The 19,060-nt window shown below is 34.8% G+C and overlaps 1 protein-coding gene across 5 annotated transcripts in view; it reads left to right on the plus strand.

The window, feature by feature from the left end:
- Positions 1 to 19,060, plus strand: part of LOC150098087 (DENN domain-containing protein 1A-like) — a 224,361-nt gene that overhangs the window by 77,382 nt on the left and 127,919 nt on the right. For 4 of the 5 annotated variants that reach the window (XM_090406168.1, XM_090406169.1, XM_090406171.1 and 1 more), the window contains one exon: positions 368 to 466. The exons of the other annotated variant lie outside the window; for it this stretch is intronic. In XM_090406168.1, coding sequence (XP_090262294.1) covers positions 368 to 466 — 99 coding nt within the window. The remainder of the gene's footprint in view (positions 1 to 367; positions 467 to 19,060) is intronic. 5 annotated transcript variants of the gene reach the window in all.

The raw sequence follows: 19,060 nt of genomic DNA on the forward strand, positions 1-19,060 counted from the left end.
GGAGTGATAAGAAGGGGCCATCCCTGGAAGTTACGAAAGGACTCTTTGAGCAAGAGGGTGAGGAGTGGTTTCGTGGATGGTGGTTGAACCGTGGAATGCATTGCCTGATAGAGTGGTGAGAGCGAGATCAGTCAATCAGTTTAAGGAGTGGTATGATAGACTTTGTGTTTCCTAGGAGGGACCTTCCACGTTAAGTCTTGATAGACTTGTGTTTCCTCGGAAGGACTCCTGCGATAAGTCTTTTGACCCATCGCCTGAGGCCTAAATAATAATAATAATATTTATTAACAAACAACTTTATTTTTTATATTATGCAAAAATTATCTGTATTAATACAATAGCTTCAATTATTATGATTTCTCTATAGTATGCTGAATGAAAGACGAATAATAATTACTTCAAAGAAGCTACATAGGTTAAGTGCATGTGTTCAAGCAGCCAATTCTTTAATTTTACCAATGTATTGGTAAGCAGGGCATTCTTTCTGTATCTTTCCTTTATATATGTATATATATTCTCTACATATAGCTTGAAACTATATTTTTTATTCTTTTTATGTTTATTGTAATTGTGGAACTTTTGAAACTGCTGCTTGAATCTTTGAATATCCTTTATACAAAGATGTATATTTGAAAATTAGAAAAGAACAACATAATAAAAAAAAAGAATTTAACAAAGTGAGTTTTCATAATATACCTGTAAATGTAGGTTAAGTATAAGTGTGACAAATAAGTTGTCTTGGGAGACGTAAACAATTTTTTTGAAAACATGATAACATGGTTGATCAAAGAACTTGATGAATTTCATTAAAGGAGGAATTTATGTATAGAGAATTTCAAAGCTCAGGAAAATGATGAAATTTTATATCATTACAGAATCAAAAAAATTCATTGTAGGAAGATTATTAACTTTGATTATTTATTTTATTATTAAATCAGTATCTGCACACTTCCTTCTGTTTTGTACTTTTCTTAGGTTTTTATTTTTTTTTTTTTTTTTTTTATAAATAATTATGCCATTGTTCTATCAGCATGAAAGTCCCAATTCCTGTATGAAATAATTATAACCATTAATAAGTTCATTTTTAATATTCTCCTTCATTTTTTCAATATTTTCATGAAATAAATTAAATTTTAAAATAAAAAGTAAATTTCCTCACTACAATTTTATTATTTTTTATTTATTTTTGGTAATCTCAACAAACTTTTACAAATAAAAAATAGCACCATATTGCTTTCATAGTTAATTTGCATAATCTCATCAAAGTTGATGAAAATGTAAAGAATAAAAACATTTATTATGAATGACTGGACTTAAATTTTAGTGTTCTCAAAATTTATTCTTTTACTGGTTAGAATATGATATGTCCACAAATAGACACATGGTATTTAAAAAGTGCATGCTGAAAGAAGACATGCCAATAAATTTTAATTTCATCTTAAATATAAGTGCAGCATTTCTCCAACATATGATTATTATTATTATTACACAGTATCTCCCAAGTTTCATTACTGGAAGTTATTTTATGCCATTCAGTCTGCCCCACATATAGTTTTGTCTGTTAATTGCTTCATATATAAAAAAAAAAAAAAAAAAATTGTTCCTAGGAGGAAAACCCTGTTACCCTCTGTATGAGACTATCTAACTCACTTTCAGTTGAAAAAGCCTATTGAAGATTCCTTGCAACATAGTAAGAATCAGACCAAAATCCTTTTTCAAATGAAAGGCATGTTGCCTTGCTTTTCCAAGCTACAGAGGCACTCATAAAAAAAAACAGTGCATAAATATATAGTAATATATTCCAAAGATATTACAAACATTGTATCTTTTAAGTAACATTTACATAACTATATTGGCCATACATGAATAGTTCAACATTAGTAGATGACAAATAATTGTTGCCAAAGCTTACTCACATATTATAGGGAAAAAAATTATTAAAAATTTTAAAATTTCATAAACATTAGTTGTGGTTTACTGTAATGGATTTTTAGAATTACATAAAAAAAAAAAATAAATGACATTGCAATATCAGAATTGTAGTGAGGATATTTAATTTAATTTCATGAAAAAATGAAAGAGAATATTAAAAATGAACTTATTATTGTTTATAATTATTTTATACAAGAATTGGAACTTTCATGCTGATAGAACAATAATCTGAATGTTAGCGATAATTAATTGTAAGCAAGTTTTTTGTCATATTCAGAAATTTATAATAATAATAATTATTATTATTGCTATTTGTACCATTTTCATTATAAGAAAATATTACAAAGAATACTATTCTCTACTCCTAGTCCATAACAAATTTCTGACATTCACTACAGAACCTCAGTTTCCATCGCTTATATTGGTAGACTTTCTCTCAAAGTTGCAAATCTCCTAAAAGCTGATGACTTAAGTGTGGCTTTCCAACCCATTGTAACTATACAAGCTTTATTACATTTGCCTAAGGATTACAACCCTTTCAACAAACGTTCTGGAGTTTCTAATATTCCATGTTCTTGTAGCCTTTCTTACATAGAAAAACCCTTCTATTTCCATAAGAGATCAGCTAACTCACCTTCAAGAATCTAGAAGTTTGGAAATAAGACAAAAAGAACTTATTGGAAATGTGAATAACGACATGGGTCTAGCTTTCCATTTCTCCCATACTCACCATAACTTTGAATGAGACAAAGCTCTATGCCTTACATAGAGGATAACTTCAATGTCTGCAACATCAAAGAATCTACAATGGTTATCCACTCATATGGCACACTCATTGGAAACCAAGATATGATTCTATATGATACTGGAGTGTCTTATTAGATCTTTCTGCACGTCAGACTATCTTTTCTGCCAACTATTAAACACACTTACTGAACGATGACTGACCCATTCCAGCTTCCATGTTCCACATGTTTTCTGTTTTTTACTTTTGTGTAATGGTTCCTACATGTTCTATTTTTTAGTTATGTAGTGGTTCACAACATTTATCTCTTTATCGTATTTTTTTGTTCTTCCTAACCCAGAAAAGCTTGTAGCATATGTGGTAAATCTAGTTGGTATTATCATCTGTAATCAAGCAAGTTATTTTTATGACCTAAATAAACTCATGTTAGTTATTTTACATCGTGTATGTTTTTTTTTTTTTTTTTGGTCAAACTTCTGCATATTCATCATAATAATTATTATTATTACATGACACCTCCAAGGAGTCCAAGTACTAATCATAGGAGGTACACTACAACTCACTGTCTTCCTTACTTAACCTCCAACAACAACACGACCCTACTACTGTTAACACACAGTGCCATCTACTGCCCACCACTAGTATCTGTATATATTGTCTGTATACAGGATGAAAAACCCTAGTTTTTGGGAAGGAAAAAACTCTTCTATTTACGTATGAGATCAGTGAACTCATCTTCAAGAATTTGATCTACATTGATAATGAATAACAATGCAGATAACATGCCTTCTAAGTTTCAAGGCAGCAGTTTTATCTGCTGATTTGTTGCATTTTAAGTAAAGGCTATACTTTATTCTGTATAATGTTCTATTTACATAATACAATTATACTATTTTGTACAGCTTTTCTATTGGCACCTTAAACATATCTTTTTCTATATGTACAAAACTTAAGTTTTGTACATATAGAAAATGATTTCCCATGATTTTCATATGTCTAAAATTAAAAATATGGTCTTTCTAGTTGTCAGGACTAGTCACGAAATTGCTCTTTAAGATTTCACTTCTACTATTTTTCTTAGCTTCTTTTCAAGTACACTTACAGAAATCATTCCTAGAACACTCATTAAAAATATTCCTCTGTTATTCTCACATTAGTTTTATGCCTCTTTTTATACATGGTAATGTGAGAGCTGTAATCCAAATATTTGGAATTTTACCTTATGACCAGGCCTTCTGAATTATGCAGTGGAGCCACTATGAAACTTATAACTTTATATTTTGGATTTCTGATAGCTTTTTCTACTTCCAGTACTGAAATGTACTCACATCTCCATACCTCCTGGTTATTATTATTATTTTTAACATCATATCTTCATGGAGTCAAACGACTCATTGCAGAAGGCTGTTACACAGCTGTGAAGTTATTTGTGTCACATAAAACCATTCTTTAAACTCATTTAATGTATCTGCATTCACCACAATGTCAGACAGTGCATTCCACTCACCATGTAAAGAACCTGATTGTTATTGCCCCTGCTCACATCCTCCTTATACAGCTTCCAGGGATGTTGCTTGTTTATGCACCTTCCCCCATTCTGCGAAAAAAATTTTCCAGGTTAACTTTGTAACAACCCTTTACCAACTTATGTCTTAGTCATATCCTCTTTCTTTCTATCTTCACATCCCAAAGACTGACCTTAGTCAGTCTTCTCTGGACTCTTTCCGATGTATCTTCATCACCATGAAACTGGGCACAAATATGTGCACAATAATCCATACGAGACCTGATATGGTCTTATAATGGAACCAGAAACTCTTGATTATTTTTACAGCTATTTTGCCTGCTTTTGTTTAGGAGTACCTCCTATAGTTTTTAAGAGGAGTAACATGCGAGTTTTCCCAGAAATAATACCTATAGAAACTCTTTATTTCTCTATGTTAAGGTCCTCTCCATCCTTGTCATAATCCGATGTGACCACTTCACAGCTTGTGCATTGAACTTCAGATCCTTGTCCACAACCATTCCAATGTCTCTTGTCTCCTCAACTTCCTTTAAAAATTTCCCCACCAAGTGTATACTTTGCATCCTGTTGTTGCCTGCCAAATTTCAGAACCTTACATTTTGCAAAATTGAATTTACATTTCCATGCTATTGTCCCCTCATACAATCTATTTAAGTCCTCCTGTATGGCCACATGATTTCATGATTCCTCATCACTCTTTTGTTTTGCATCATCTGCAAAATTTGGGACTAAGACAATCAAATTCTACTTTCTATTGGCTTAAACCACAAATATGATGGTGCAAGATGGTAGGATTTCATGACATTGCCTGGTTAAACAAGGCTCTGCTGTTTTCATCACGGGAGCAGGGCAAGTAGTAAAAAGCCAGCCAGTGGAACAGACTCGAGCTCAACTTCTAGAAAAAGAAAAACAAACCCAACATCAGAAGAACTGAAGATTGCAACCATCAATATGTCGAGTATTAATGGAAAGGAAATTGAGCATGCAGAAGTGAAAAAATGCCACATGGATATAATTGACAAAAGAAGACAAAAACAGGTGAGATCTTACTAAATAATAAGTGGTGGTGGTAGTTTTTCCGTTTCGATTGTTTTCCGACCCTGACTTTGTAGGCATTGCCAACCTTTGTTCTTGGTGAGATTTTTACAGGTTAGTTCACCATTGCTTCCTCCCAATTTTATCAGGGCTCGGAACCAGCATATGGCTGGGATGTATTCATGACTGTAATCCATTGTGTTCATGGGGCCGGTTTGCCTGTTCTGGGGGATGAAAAACCCGAGTTACTGAGAGGAAAAACCCCACCCTCCTTATGAGACTGATAATAATACATTGTAATTGATAATAAATTTTTCCATTTATTATCAATTACAATGGCCACATCACTAGAAGCTCTGATGTGTTGGTCCACTCCACTATATAGCATAGTAAAAACCATCTATATCTTTTGTTCCCTTTAATTTCTATCTTTGTGTCTGCTATTATGGCTATATTAATATTTTTAGTTTGTAATTGTTTTACTAATTCTAATTCCTTTGTTGTTATACCTCACACTTTCCATGTGGTTATTTTAAAATGTTTTTCAATAACCTCGAAAACTTTTTCCACATTCATAATATTGTAGCTTTTATTTATATATATATGTATATATATATATATATATATATATATATATATATATTTTTTTTTTTTTTTCCAATGTTCCAATGTCTTCAGTTACTTTTGCACATAACTTAGCTTTTTTATTAAAATAAAGAGCCAAAGGCTTCAGTTCGGTGATGCAAAATTTATAAAAATCAAGTGCATATTAAATCCAGCATTATTTCAAAGCTGAATACAGAAATTATGAAAGTTTCGTATGAAATTAGGTTGGTCGATTGGTACAGCCTCTGCTACTAATGGCTCATGCAAAAAAGTTAAGCAAGTTTGAGCGCGGTTAGTAGTTGGAAGAGATCAATTGTTCGATGCTCTTGGCACACTCTCCCTCAATAAATCTTTGGACTCCCTGGAGGTGTCAGTTTTTTTTTTTTTTCACTTTACTATGTCTTGCATACATATAATAATTACATTATAAAATCACTATGGCGCTGCCATAGCGATCATGTCACTTATAAGGTCTGGCTAGGGCAACTCATAAGTGCTGGCGAGTGTATTCCCATAAACTCTCTGGTCAAATTTCATACGAAACTTTCTGTATTCGGCTTTGAAATAATGCTGGATTTAATATCCAATTGATTTTTATAAATTTTGCGTCGCCGAACCGAAGACTTTTGGCTCTTTATTTTAGTAAATACTTTTACGCACCGACTGAGAGTTCGCTTACGAAAAATGCGCCTCTCCAACATTTTAAGTTCCTTAATATTGAAAGGGAGTTTTTGCTCTCTTAAGGTTTTTCCAAGTCTAGCTCCCATTGAGGGGAGGGACTTTTTTTGTGGTTTGCCTTGAGAGAGCAATCTGAGTCTCTGGAGAAAGTGTTTTCTGGCATGGCTCATGTGGGGCCTTGTCATTGGATGCTTTTCCCTGGATTGGGATTGGATTATTTCCAACTCTGGCATTAAGATCTGCCATTAATACGCATGGAATACGAGCAGTTCTGCTCAGTGGTAGGGTGAGCCTGAGTTGGATGATCTTTTGGTCACTTGTAGGAAGTGGTTCAGGGATCACCTAATATTTAGAGAGGGCTTTACTTGAGTATCTGCCTGGTCTCTGATGAAAACCAACCAGTTTGACGCTATCAGGCCAGTGAAACCTTTTCAAAATGGACCAATAGGATGCAAATATACAGATGCTGCCATAGCAATCGTGTCACCTATATAAGGTCCGGCTAGGGCAACTCGTAAATGCTGGCGAGTGCATACCCGTATGCTCTCTGGTCAAATTTCATATGAAACTTGCATAGTTTCTGTATTAGGTTTTGAAATAATGTTGGATTTAATATCCACTTGATTTTTAAAAATAGCTTTTTTTTATTTTATTTACTAAAATAAAGGGCCAAAGGCTTCATTTCGGCAATGCAAAATTATATAAGTTAAGTGGATATTAAATCCAACATCATTTCAAAGCTGAATACAGAAACTATAAAAGTTTCGTGCAAAAATTTGCGAGCAAAGGTTGGTTGATTGGTAGCCTCTGCTACTAATGGCTCTCACACAAAAAGTTAAGCAAGTTTGAGCGCGGTTAATAGTTGGAAGGGGTTCGATGCTGTTGGCACACTCCCTCGATGAGTCTTTGGACTCCTTGGAGGTATCACACAATAATAATAAAATTGACCAGCCAGCTTGCGAAATACACTGCCACCATACTATGAGTTTCACTAGTCTGACAACTGTTTCAAACTCATTGGTTTTCACCAGAGACTAGGCAGAAACCTAAGAGAACAAAAACACTCACTACTAGGGAACTTGAAGTGTCGGAGAAGTGTATTTTCTCTAAGGGAACTCTTGGTCGGTGCGTAAAGTATTTACTAAAATACAGAGCTGAAGGCTTCATTTTGGCACTGCTATTAAATTGTGATTAATAAAGTTCTTAAGAGAATTTATTCCTTCATAAATTAACAAGCAATGACCCTGTAAAAGAAATTTGCTTGCATCAAAGTTCAAAGTGTGTGAATTATATATGTGAACAAAATTAGGATATTTTAAGCAAAGAGAAAATAATTGTGAAAATGTATAAGAAAAGATTGTTATCCCATTATATAAATAGGATACTTGAACTAGTTGAATTTGGCTGTGAATTTTCTAGGAAAAGAATGTTAATGTATAATTGAAATAGTATAAAATTCCTAAAATTTAGATAGACAAAGCTTGGCTAAATGACTTGCATTTTGTTAGCGAGAATTAAGACTTGATCCAAGGCTAAAGAACAGGATTAAAAGAATTTGCCACAAGCATATCGTGCGCACACGGCACACAATGAATAAGCAAAAAAAAGGAAGAAAACCGCCACCAAAAGACACCACGTTGACTGCTGTCTATGCGGCGGGGGAAGAAGGTTATGGAAGGTGCTGATAGGGTGAGGTGATAAAAGGGTTAGAAACCCCCCCGCGAGGTGCTTTTTAGTTCTTTTCTTCAATGTGTGGACTTCGCAAGTGGAGGTACAGTTCCAGAATCGGATGGGAATCTCTGCCCCGATTCCCAGCAGAAGAAAACGGAAAGCACCACGTATCTATAGGAAAGGTTATGTATCGCGAACCCGAGGAGAATAACATTATTCCGGAAAAGACAAGGTAGTCAGCAGAAAAGCTCAGTCTATGTAGAATGCTTCACGTCGAAGGAGTTACTTTAACCCACGTATCTCCCTGAAAAAAAGGGCATGACCTACTGAAACGAATAGGCCTATACATGATCGAGAAATCCCAGATACTTTCCCCAGCAAGAAGAAATCATTTCGAGGATCCAGAGACAAGTAAAGAAAGGAACAAGCACAGTGAAATTTTCTTGTTAATTAATGTGAATGAATGATATGTAATTCACGATCTGAGGACTTAACCAGAGATAGAATAGGACTGTAGCATATTATAAACTGTGAAAGAAAATGAGTGTAAATTTAAGAGTGTTAAACTAAGGATGAATTAAGGAACTAATGCATGTTAACTAGATTTTATTAGAGAGGAATTTGAAGAATTTGTGTGTGATATAGTTGGGAGCAGCACGATTGTCAATCCTATATGAGTTACGTGATTTAAAGCTCACATTTGCTGATAATATTTACACAATATTTTGTAGTATTGAATTGAACTTTACCAAATTTCCATGCACTGTATAAATCTTAGTATGTTGAATAAACCTTTTGTTTCTTCTAATTCAGTTGTCTGTATGTACTATCCGATGCACCAATACGAACCTAGGCGGGAGATTTAAGTAGTGAATTTATGGTCACAATTGCAAAGTTGTTAGTCATTGAGGTATATCTGAGTATCCTCTTCTTGTTTAAGACTTCCTGTTTTAAATTAATTGTCCTAAGTTGCGCAGCATTAACAAATAAATGTCTTAGGACCTTAAGAGAAGAAGAACCTTAGAAGCTTTGTTGCATTTGGATTTTGGCTCAACCCCGAGGCAATTCCTTTGTACTTAGACAGTACCACGTGACACCATAGGGCGAACATAACGCAGAGAGCATAATTAACAAACTAATTAATGTAAAAAGGACACAACAATGCAAAATGATATAAATTAAGTGGATATTAAATCCAACATCATTTCAAAGCCGAATACAGAAACTATCAAAGTTTTGTGCAGAAACTAAAAGTTTCGTGCAAAATTTGACCAGAGAGTTTGCAGGAATACACTGCCACCATACTACAAGTTGCTCTAGCCAAACCTAATAGTGTAAACAGGAGGTTTTTCTTTATTATACTTTATATATATATCTCTTGTAGTATATCTTATCAACAATATTTCTTTACCTTAATATTCTACCTTAAGTATTTTTTTCTCTTGCCCTGGATCTTCAGATATGTATTTGTTTGAAAACGGTACCTCTGAAATTCCCCTATAGGCAAAAGATAGTTTTTATACCTTAGTAGATCAAATAATCACTTATATCCTATTTTAGCCAAGGTTTGCAGTCATGGCAAAAATTTCTTGCTTTTTATCTTAAATCACTACTAATCATTGGGGTTCAGCTATCAGGTCCGAATAGTGTTTTTAGGATCAGTGCATTGCAAAAGATTGAATCGGACAACTATTTTTATCAACAATATCAATAAGTTTAATTTATGATCTAATAATTGTACATATCACATGAAATCACAAGATTCATTTATGAAAGGTAATTCTTAGTCTTTCTCAATCACTCAACTTGATATCTAGTATATTCTTTCCCACCTACTTAGTTAGACTTTCAACAAGCATACTTTATATTACAACTATCAGGAAGTTATACACATAACATGAATTCGTTAGGTGCGTCTGACATTCCTAATTTAGCATCAATCAAAATACAACATACATGTATACAAATATATCTCTCAGAATCTCCTTCCTTTCAAACACTTAATCATAATCTAGGCAATTATATCTATACAATCCACCTCATTGAGTTTCAGACATTCCAATGATATGATAGCAGGAACATACTCTATCATAAAATTCAATCATAAGTACACATATAATTAATCAAAGAAAAAATTTCAATAGCTCAATATTTTCTTCAAGGGAAATTAACTGTGCTCATGTTTTGGCTCATTGGCGATTACACACATTTATGAGAAATGTTAACACTCTAAATACTATCTCCTTAAACTAGAATATTTAACAGTTCAATAGGGAATTATTTCTTAAATCACAAACAAGTAATGAATAGATAGACTCACACGGAAGACACATGCAAGATAGGCTCTTCCTATCTTGCATGTGTCTTCCGTCCTTTTTTTATTATTATTATTCTGGCAATTGAGGGTTTTCTCTTCTCCGTTCCGTGTTTTGGAATTCTCCTAGAAGCAATACAGAGCACCGATGAATAGTCGCAGCAGCTGGCAAGATATAGGGTAAGCTTTCCGGCGTCTTGAACTGCCCAGCGAAGGATTTCTGCGTAGGTCAGGTCATGCACTTACTCGACTTCAGGACCAATACGGCAAGATTTCTCTTTAACTTATCTTCTCTGGATATCTTCGGCTGTGACTGGAACGACTAACGGTGGACGGCTCTCTCCGTCTTCCCCTCCAGAACTTACAGCACCTCTCATCCTCGATCTCTCATGGATGGATCACTCAGGATGAAGAAAATGAAGCCCTTCTCATCTCAAAACCGAACCGTGTAAACATCAGAGTCCCTGCACCTTGGATTAAGTTTTTGGGAGCCCTAACGTCCCCATGCGAGTCTTGCTGGTAGTTTTTAGAACCCTGGATAATGTTTCTCGAATATTCGCCGACAATCTTACTTTCTTCCTTTACTTCCTTTATCCTACCTACGGGTCTTTCCTTTTGATTTGTCCCCCCCCCCCTTTGACTTTGAAGATCACCTACGACGGGACTTGCAAACAATTTTCAAAAGACATGCCGAATTTTGGGCGATGCTCTTGGTTTCAATACTTCCAGATCCCGTCTTAAACAATGATCGAGGTAATTCCCTTTGGGCTTATTTTGCTCTTTATACAGATAGCTTTAAATAGAGAAAGAGAATATACATTTTTACAAGAAAATTTAGGTGAATTCCTACTGTAAAAAGTCGATGTTTTAGATAATTTAATTTGGCAACATTGAATTTTTACATAGGCTCACCCTTTCATGAAAAAAATTTTTTTCAAACATTTAAATATGAATGCAAACATTTTTTTTTTACATAGTGCTTCTGTGTCGAGGTTGATCAATTCTCTGGGGCGAGTACCACTCAGTTTTCTTATTATCATCCTTTGAGATCGCATTGCACTCTATCCGATATGTTTTTTTGTCAAAATTGGTGCTTCCTGCATCAGATTTGCCCGGTTTATCAATTTCATCATCTCTGTTTTCCCTATCATGAGTTTGCTTATCCTTATTACTTATTTTCATTCTTGTCTTAGTGCGATTTGGCCTTGCCAAGCATACGGTGCTGTCCCCCTTTTGGGTGGTTCTACTCTCTGAGGGATCATTCTTCCTCTCTTCATTCACATTCACATCTTGATTATTCTGTTTGATGTTGTAGTTGTGTTTTCCTACATGTTTATGAACCCCTTCGGCTTGGAATCTCTGCGTGTTTTTCTTTTTTTTCTTCACTCCCATGATAGAAACTTCCTGGGCACTGAAATCGCAGAAAAACCTATGCCTTTTTAGAAAGTCAGTACCCAGTATTACTGTATCCCCATGTCTGGAGGTTTCTGGGATAATTAGCAGTTCAGGAAGTACACTCAAATCAAAGTCGAGCAACCACATGCTTATCTATAGTTTCCTATCAGCATAAATAGTAGGATTTGCTATACCATTCAGTCTGATTGGCCTCCGAAGTTTCGGGACTCCGTTATTGATTCTAGACTTTAGTCTCTTGAACAGGGATTCTGTCATAACTGACTTGGGATCCTGTGTCCAATAGACCATTACAGTGTATCCCCTTTATTTCTCCATGAATAACGGTCATTAGCTTGTTGCATTGATTCGGATTCTCTTCTCTAAATTATTTTGACCAGTTTGTGTGATGTTGCCTAGCTCTCAGCATATTTGTTTCAAATTGTTTACTCCGGTAAAATCTTCCTCTATTTTGGAAGCAGTTCCTAGCTATGTGTCCCATTTTACTTCAGATGTAGAATTGGGGTGCTCCTCCCTTTCTTTCCCCCTTGTTATCCCTTCATTCGTGACTCTTGTTTTCTGTGGTTGTTTTAGACACTACTTCATGTAGTTGTTTAACAATTAAATCAAGTCTTTCTATTAGGGGCTGATGTAATCTTTCTACTACTTGTTTTATCATTGATTGTACTTCTTCCCTTGTCAAGGATTTGCCAATATTTGGGGTGGTCATTCTCTCATCTTCAATTTTATTTAGAGGCAACGCTTCGTTTTTGTCTTCAGTTTTTTCAATTTGTTCTTTTGCTCTCCCTTTCGAAATTTCTGAGTTTTTGTCCTTCCGTTCATCTTTCTTGGAGTTAGATTCCTTATTTATGACGTAGATTTGACTGGTGCAAAATACAGGATGAAAGTCACCCATTCTTTCTTTTTCTTTTACAGCAAGGAAACACTCATCTAAATTGTTTAATTTCTTTTTATATGCCATCTTGCAGAATTCTTCCCTTACCCCTAGTCTAAATTGGTTAAATATTGCCCAGTCTAAATGGCTCTTGTCTTCAGCAGATACGCTAAGGCTGTTCGCCAAAGTTAGCAATCTTTTATAGTAGTCTGTTGTGGACTCCTTTTTTTCTTGAGTGCATTTTTGCAACCTCCATAGGTTCGGACTCACACTTTTGATCTTGGAGAACTTGGATATTAGTGTTTCTTTGAACTTATTATACTCTAAAGCAGGAGTTGCCAAACTTCTTTGACTGTCGACCCTTTCAAGAGTTTCTTGACTTTTTTTTTATCGATCCCCCTCTATTTTACTATTGCATAATTATAATAGAACACACAAAAAAGATGCTTATGTGAGGTTTTAGATTATTTTATAGTTACAGTGTTTATTGTATGTATAACATAGTATAATATTATTATTACTACTACTATTACTATCACTAGTAATATCACTGGTATTACTAGTGATATTAATAAATTACTGGTATTAATATCACTGGTATTACTACCAGCCCTGCTCAAATCTTCAACATAGAGAAGTTTAGTTCGTGAATGAATAACGATTGAATTATAATATGTATGTTGATGAATTTTAGAACGTTAATGCTCACGTGTATGTCGATGCACAAAAGTGAGACTGGGATCGAATACGTGTAAGTATAAGTAAATAAGAACCCAGCACGTGTTGCAATCTCGCATCAGCTGGGCAGGAACCACCAACATCCATTTCTTGGTAAATACGTCATTTTGGCCTACTTGATTGGCCTCAGTAATTATTTTCATGACCTTGCTCCATCTTACAGATCCTATTCATGTCACTGTTCCCATGATTCACTCTTAATTGCGTTGTCATTCAGGATGGCGGTAATCCAAGTTAACCGAATTAAATATTACCCGTACAATGATGTCTTATATTTTTTTATCGACCTCTAACAATGTTATATCGACCCCTGGGGTCGATATAACATTGTTAGGGGTAACAAGTTGGGGATTAATTGTTCGAAAGAATGCTTTATCACCCAATGCATTAGTGGCTTCTGAGTTTAAATTATCCACATTCATTTTGAAAAAAAAAATTTGTACAATATCTCTATATATATAATTTTAAGTAGTTCTAATCACTAACCATATATATACACTTGTTAATGCACTTTGGTCTGATCTTTTGCAATACTGATCCTGATCCACTTTTTAATCCCTTATCTACTTGTGGATCTTATCCTGTCGATGCTGTGCCATTGTTAACGTGAGAACTGGCTGTTGTGCCATTGTAAACAATAGGTTTTTCTCTATATATATTATCAATTATCAACAATATTTCTTTACCTTAATATTCTACCTTAAGTATATTTTTTCTCTTGCCTCGGATCTCCAGATATTTATTTGTTTGAAGACTGTGCCTCTGAAATTCCCCTATAGGCAAAAGAAAGTTTTTATACCTTAGTAGATTAAAAAATCACTTATATCCTATTTTAGCCAAGGTTTGCAGTCATGGCAAAAATTACTCGCTTTTTATCTTAAATCACTACTAATCATTGGGGTTCTGCTATCAGGTCCAAATAGTGTTTTTAGGATCAGTGCATTGCAAAAGATTGAATCGGACAACTATTTTTATCAACAATAACAATAAGTTTAATTTATGGTCTAATAATTGTACATATCACATGAAATCACAAGATTCATTTATGAAAGGTAATTCTTAGTCTTTCTCAATCACTCAACTTAATATCTAGTATATTCTTTCCCACCTACTTAGTTAGACTTTCAACAAGCATACTTTATATTACAATTATCAGGAAGTTATACACATAACGTGAATTCGTTAGGTGTGCTTGACATTCCTAATTTAGCATCAATCAAAATGCAACATACATGTATACAAATATATCTCTCAGAATCTCCTTCTTTTCAAACACTTAATCATAATCTAGGCAATTATATCTATACAATCCACCTCATTAAGTTTCAAACATTCCAATGATATGATAGCAGGAACATACTCTATCATAAAATTCAATCATAAGTACACATATAATTAAAGAAATTTCAATAGCTCAATATTTTCTCCGAGGGAAATTAACTGCACTCATGCTTTGGCTCATTAGTAATTACACACATTTACGAGAAATGGTAACACTCTAAATACTATCTCCTTAAACTATACAATTTAACTGTTCGATAGGGAATTCTTTCTTAAATCACAAACAATTAATGAATAGATAGACTCACATGGGTCTCTTCCTATCTTGCATGTGTCTTCCAGCGCTTCAGGGAGTTTTCTCTCCTCCGGTCCGCGTTTTGGAATTCTCCTCAAAGTGATACAGAGCACTGATGAATAGTCGCAGCAGCGACTATTCATCGGTGCTCTGTATTGCTTCGAGTAGAATTTCGGTAGGCTTTCCAACGTCTTGAACTGCCCGGCAAAGGATTTCTGCATAGGTCAGGTCATGCACTTACTCGACTTCAGGACCAATACGGCAAGATTTCTCCTTAACTTATCGCCTCTGGATATCTTTGGCTGTAACTGGAATGACTATCGGTGGATGGGTCTCTCTGTCTTTCCCTCCAGAACTTATGGCACCTCTCGTCCTCAATCTCTCATGGATGGATCACTCAGGATGAAGAAAAGGAACCCTTCTCATCTCAAAACCAAACCTTGTAAACACCAGAGTCCCTGCACCTTGGATTAAGTTTTTGGCACCCCTAACTTCCCCATGTGAGTCTTGCTAATAGTTTTTAGAACCCTGGATAATGTTTCTCGAATATTCGCCAACAATCTTACTTTCATCCTTTACTTCCTTAATCCTACCTACGGGCCTTTCCTTTTGATTCGTGTCCCCCTTTCAATATTCACTTTGAAGGTCACCTGCAATGGTACTTGCAAACAATTTTCAAATGACATGCTGAATTTTGGGCGATGTTCTTGCTTTCAATACTTCTGCATCCCCTCTTAAACAATGAGCAAGTTAATTCGCTTTGGGCTTATTTTGCTCTTTATACAGATAGCTTTACATAGAGATAGAGAATATACATTTTTACAAGAAAATTTAGGTGAATTCCTACTGTAAAAAGTTGATGTTTTAGATAATTTAATTTGGCAACATCGAATTTTTACAATAGGAAAAGCACGAACACTAAAAGTGCCCATATATTGCCTTCTATTAGTCCATTTTGATTTCACTTGTCTGACAGCTGTTTCAAACTCATTGGTTTTCGTCAGAGACTAGGCAGAAACCTAAGAGAGCAAAAAATCTCAGTACTATGGAACGTGAAGCATCATAGAGATTCCTGCAAGCGCTCTGGTCAATTTTTGAATGAAACTTTTCTAGTTTCTGTATTCGGATTTGAAATGTTGTTGGATTTATTATCTATTTGATTATAATTGTAACTGATTTTTTTTTCAATTCTGAACTTAGTGTTCATGTTTTTTAACCAACTTCCTGAAAATAATTATAAATGCATGATGCTATCTTAATCCCCCCCCCCCTTCCTTTTTTTACAATCCTTGCCTTTAAGGTCAAGATAAAAGGAAATGTAATAAATAAGAATTAAAATGCAGGAAAACTAGAACAGTAATCCCTCGATTAGTGCACTCCCGATTAGTTGATTTACAGAAAATAAGCCTCTCCAGCATTTCAAGTTCTTTAGTACTCAGAGTTTTTGCTCTCTTAGGTTTCTTCTGGAATTTTGCTCCTGGTGGTGGGGGGGGGGGTTGCCTGGGAGAGCATTTTGAGTCTCTGGGTAGAATGCTTTCCAGCGTGGTCTATGAGGGGCAATTTCAGTGGGTTTTTTCCTGGAATATGAGAGGTTCTGCTCAGTGGTAGGGTGAGCCTGTCACTGGGTGGAAAACCAACACTGTGTTGGACGATCTTTCGGTCACTCGTAGGGACTGGTCCAAGGGATCGCCTAATTTGTAGAGAGACCTTTACTTAAGCAGTGTCTCTGACAAAAACCAATAAGTTTGAAACAGCTGTCAGACTAGTGAAACCCATCAAAATGGACCAATAGAAGGCAGTATACGGGCACTTTTAGCATTCGTGCTTTTCCTATTAGGTTCGGCTAGGGAAACTCGTAGTGTGGCTGCAGTGTAGTGCCGCAAGCTCTCTGGTCAATATTCGCCCAAAACGTTTATAGTTTCTGTATTCGGCTTTGAAATGATGTTGGAATTAATATCCACTTAATTTATATAATATTTTATGTTATATTTCTTTCTGTGTTCACTAATAAGGTCACATTTTGAATTGTTGGGAACTTTCTTCTTTTCTAGGATTCCCTCTTTAGCATCTTGAGTTATTTGTGAAGTTCTGATTTTTCTGCCCTTGCAGAAAATTAAGTGACCATTCTTTCTTGACTGGTCACTTAATTTTTTCTTCAGATTTTGAAGTTTGATCTCTAAGATTTGGTTCTTGATTTTAAAACTCTCATTTTTTCTCTGATAACATTCGAGTACAAGTCGCATCTGCAACCTGCTTGACTTTGGTGGTTCTTTTTGAAATATTTATGCATGTTATTCTTTTTGTAATATTCATTTTTTACTCTGTTCAGAACTAAATGGTGAACATTGTTTTAAATCCCATTTGTTCGTTGTCCATTTATATTGGAATATGTAGCTAATAAAGAGGAAAAAATAAAACAGGGGTTCATGTGTCCCTTTCTTCTGGTGTTAGGTAGTCCTTGCAGGATAGAGAACACCTTAGCTGGTGATGTCTACATCTATGAATCATTGCTTAAAGAGAGAGAGAGAGAGAGAGAGAGGAGAATAAGAATGCCGTGTATGTACTGCTAGGGAGAAGAACTAGAATATGTTACAATCAAAGTGTGGTTTGCAGTTAAAACAAGTCTTCTCTGTGTCTCTCCAAATGTAGACAGCCATCTTGGCTTTCAATCCTGAATATTGCATTTTGTAATGTAAATGTGCTTCAGTTGTGTTTTATAATGTAAATGTGTGTGAACTAAAGACAGAGAGGGGAAAAAGACCAATAGGAAAACAATAGGAAAGGTGAAGAGACCATATAAGAGAAGAATAGAAAAAAAGAAATAAGCTGGAATAGTGTTCATGAAGAAAGAAAGTAGGTAGGCAAAAAAAAGATGGAGAGCTTTGATCCACATAACCTGTTAGTTTGTCTGTTGAAACAGTTGGTGTGCTTCAATCAAGGTAGTCAGTGCCTTGCACATGAAGTTTTTTTTTTAATGGATGCATTTTGGAATGTTTGGAGAATGTTATCCTATATGTGGTAAGTATGGATATAAAACAATTTTGTTTTTAGGAATATTTAGATGCTGCGCAACATATTAGTTTTGTTTTGTTTTGTATGTATGTTTTCAAAGTATATAACAAATATGCTTGCCGAGACAAATTTTGATTTTTGATATTTTGGATGTTGACTAAAATTTGTTGTACAATTCATTTCCATAGAACATACATACAATAGATGGAATGAAGCAAAGGAGGAGGAGCTGGTTTGATACATTTTTAATGTCATTGGCTTATGTATGGTGACCAGATGCTGCTTGCAGTTAGGCTTAAAAGTGGAGGAATAATGGTTTACATTCAGCAGAACAGTAACTGTTAGCCAAGTTCTCTTCTGGATATATCAAGACTTTCTAAGAAGATTTTTTGGTGCATTATTGCAAATTTGTCAACAGTGTTTTAAGGTTGAGAAAGTTAAGAATTACAAAATTTAGTAGCTGTTTGGGTTAAGAGTAATATCTTCTAACAGATATTACTAACAAAAAAAAAAAGCTTTGTCTTCTAACAGATATTACCAACAAAAAGCTGTCCTTTATGTCAGAAAGGAGAGCTGTTTGGCAACTGAAACAACTATGAACATGATATGTTTGTGTCAAAAAGGTTAGAAGCAAATATTAGTCTTAGAAGAGAAACCTAAATTGTGTGGTATCAAAGCCAAGGGGATAATTAATAATATAGTTATGATTTGAAACCACTCAGAGAAGGTTATATTTGCATGAGATGGTAGAGAAAACAGTGGTCTTGGAGCACTCCTGTATTGTTAGGAAAGTGTAAAAAGATGAAACCATCATCCATAATGACACAGTGAACAATCAGAGAGGAATTATCTGCCCAGTTACAAAAGGTATAAGTCAGACCATAGAATGGTAGTTTGTTATGGTCTCTCTAAGCAATATCCAATTACATGGCTTGAAAATA

This window comes from Typopeltis vanoorti, chromosome 16 (assembly GCF_054136105.1).
Source record: "Typopeltis vanoorti isolate ZY-2024b chromosome 16, IOZ_Tvanoo_1.0, whole genome shotgun sequence".
Taxonomy (NCBI): Eukaryota; Metazoa; Arthropoda; class Arachnida; order Uropygi; family Thelyphonidae; genus Typopeltis; species Typopeltis vanoorti.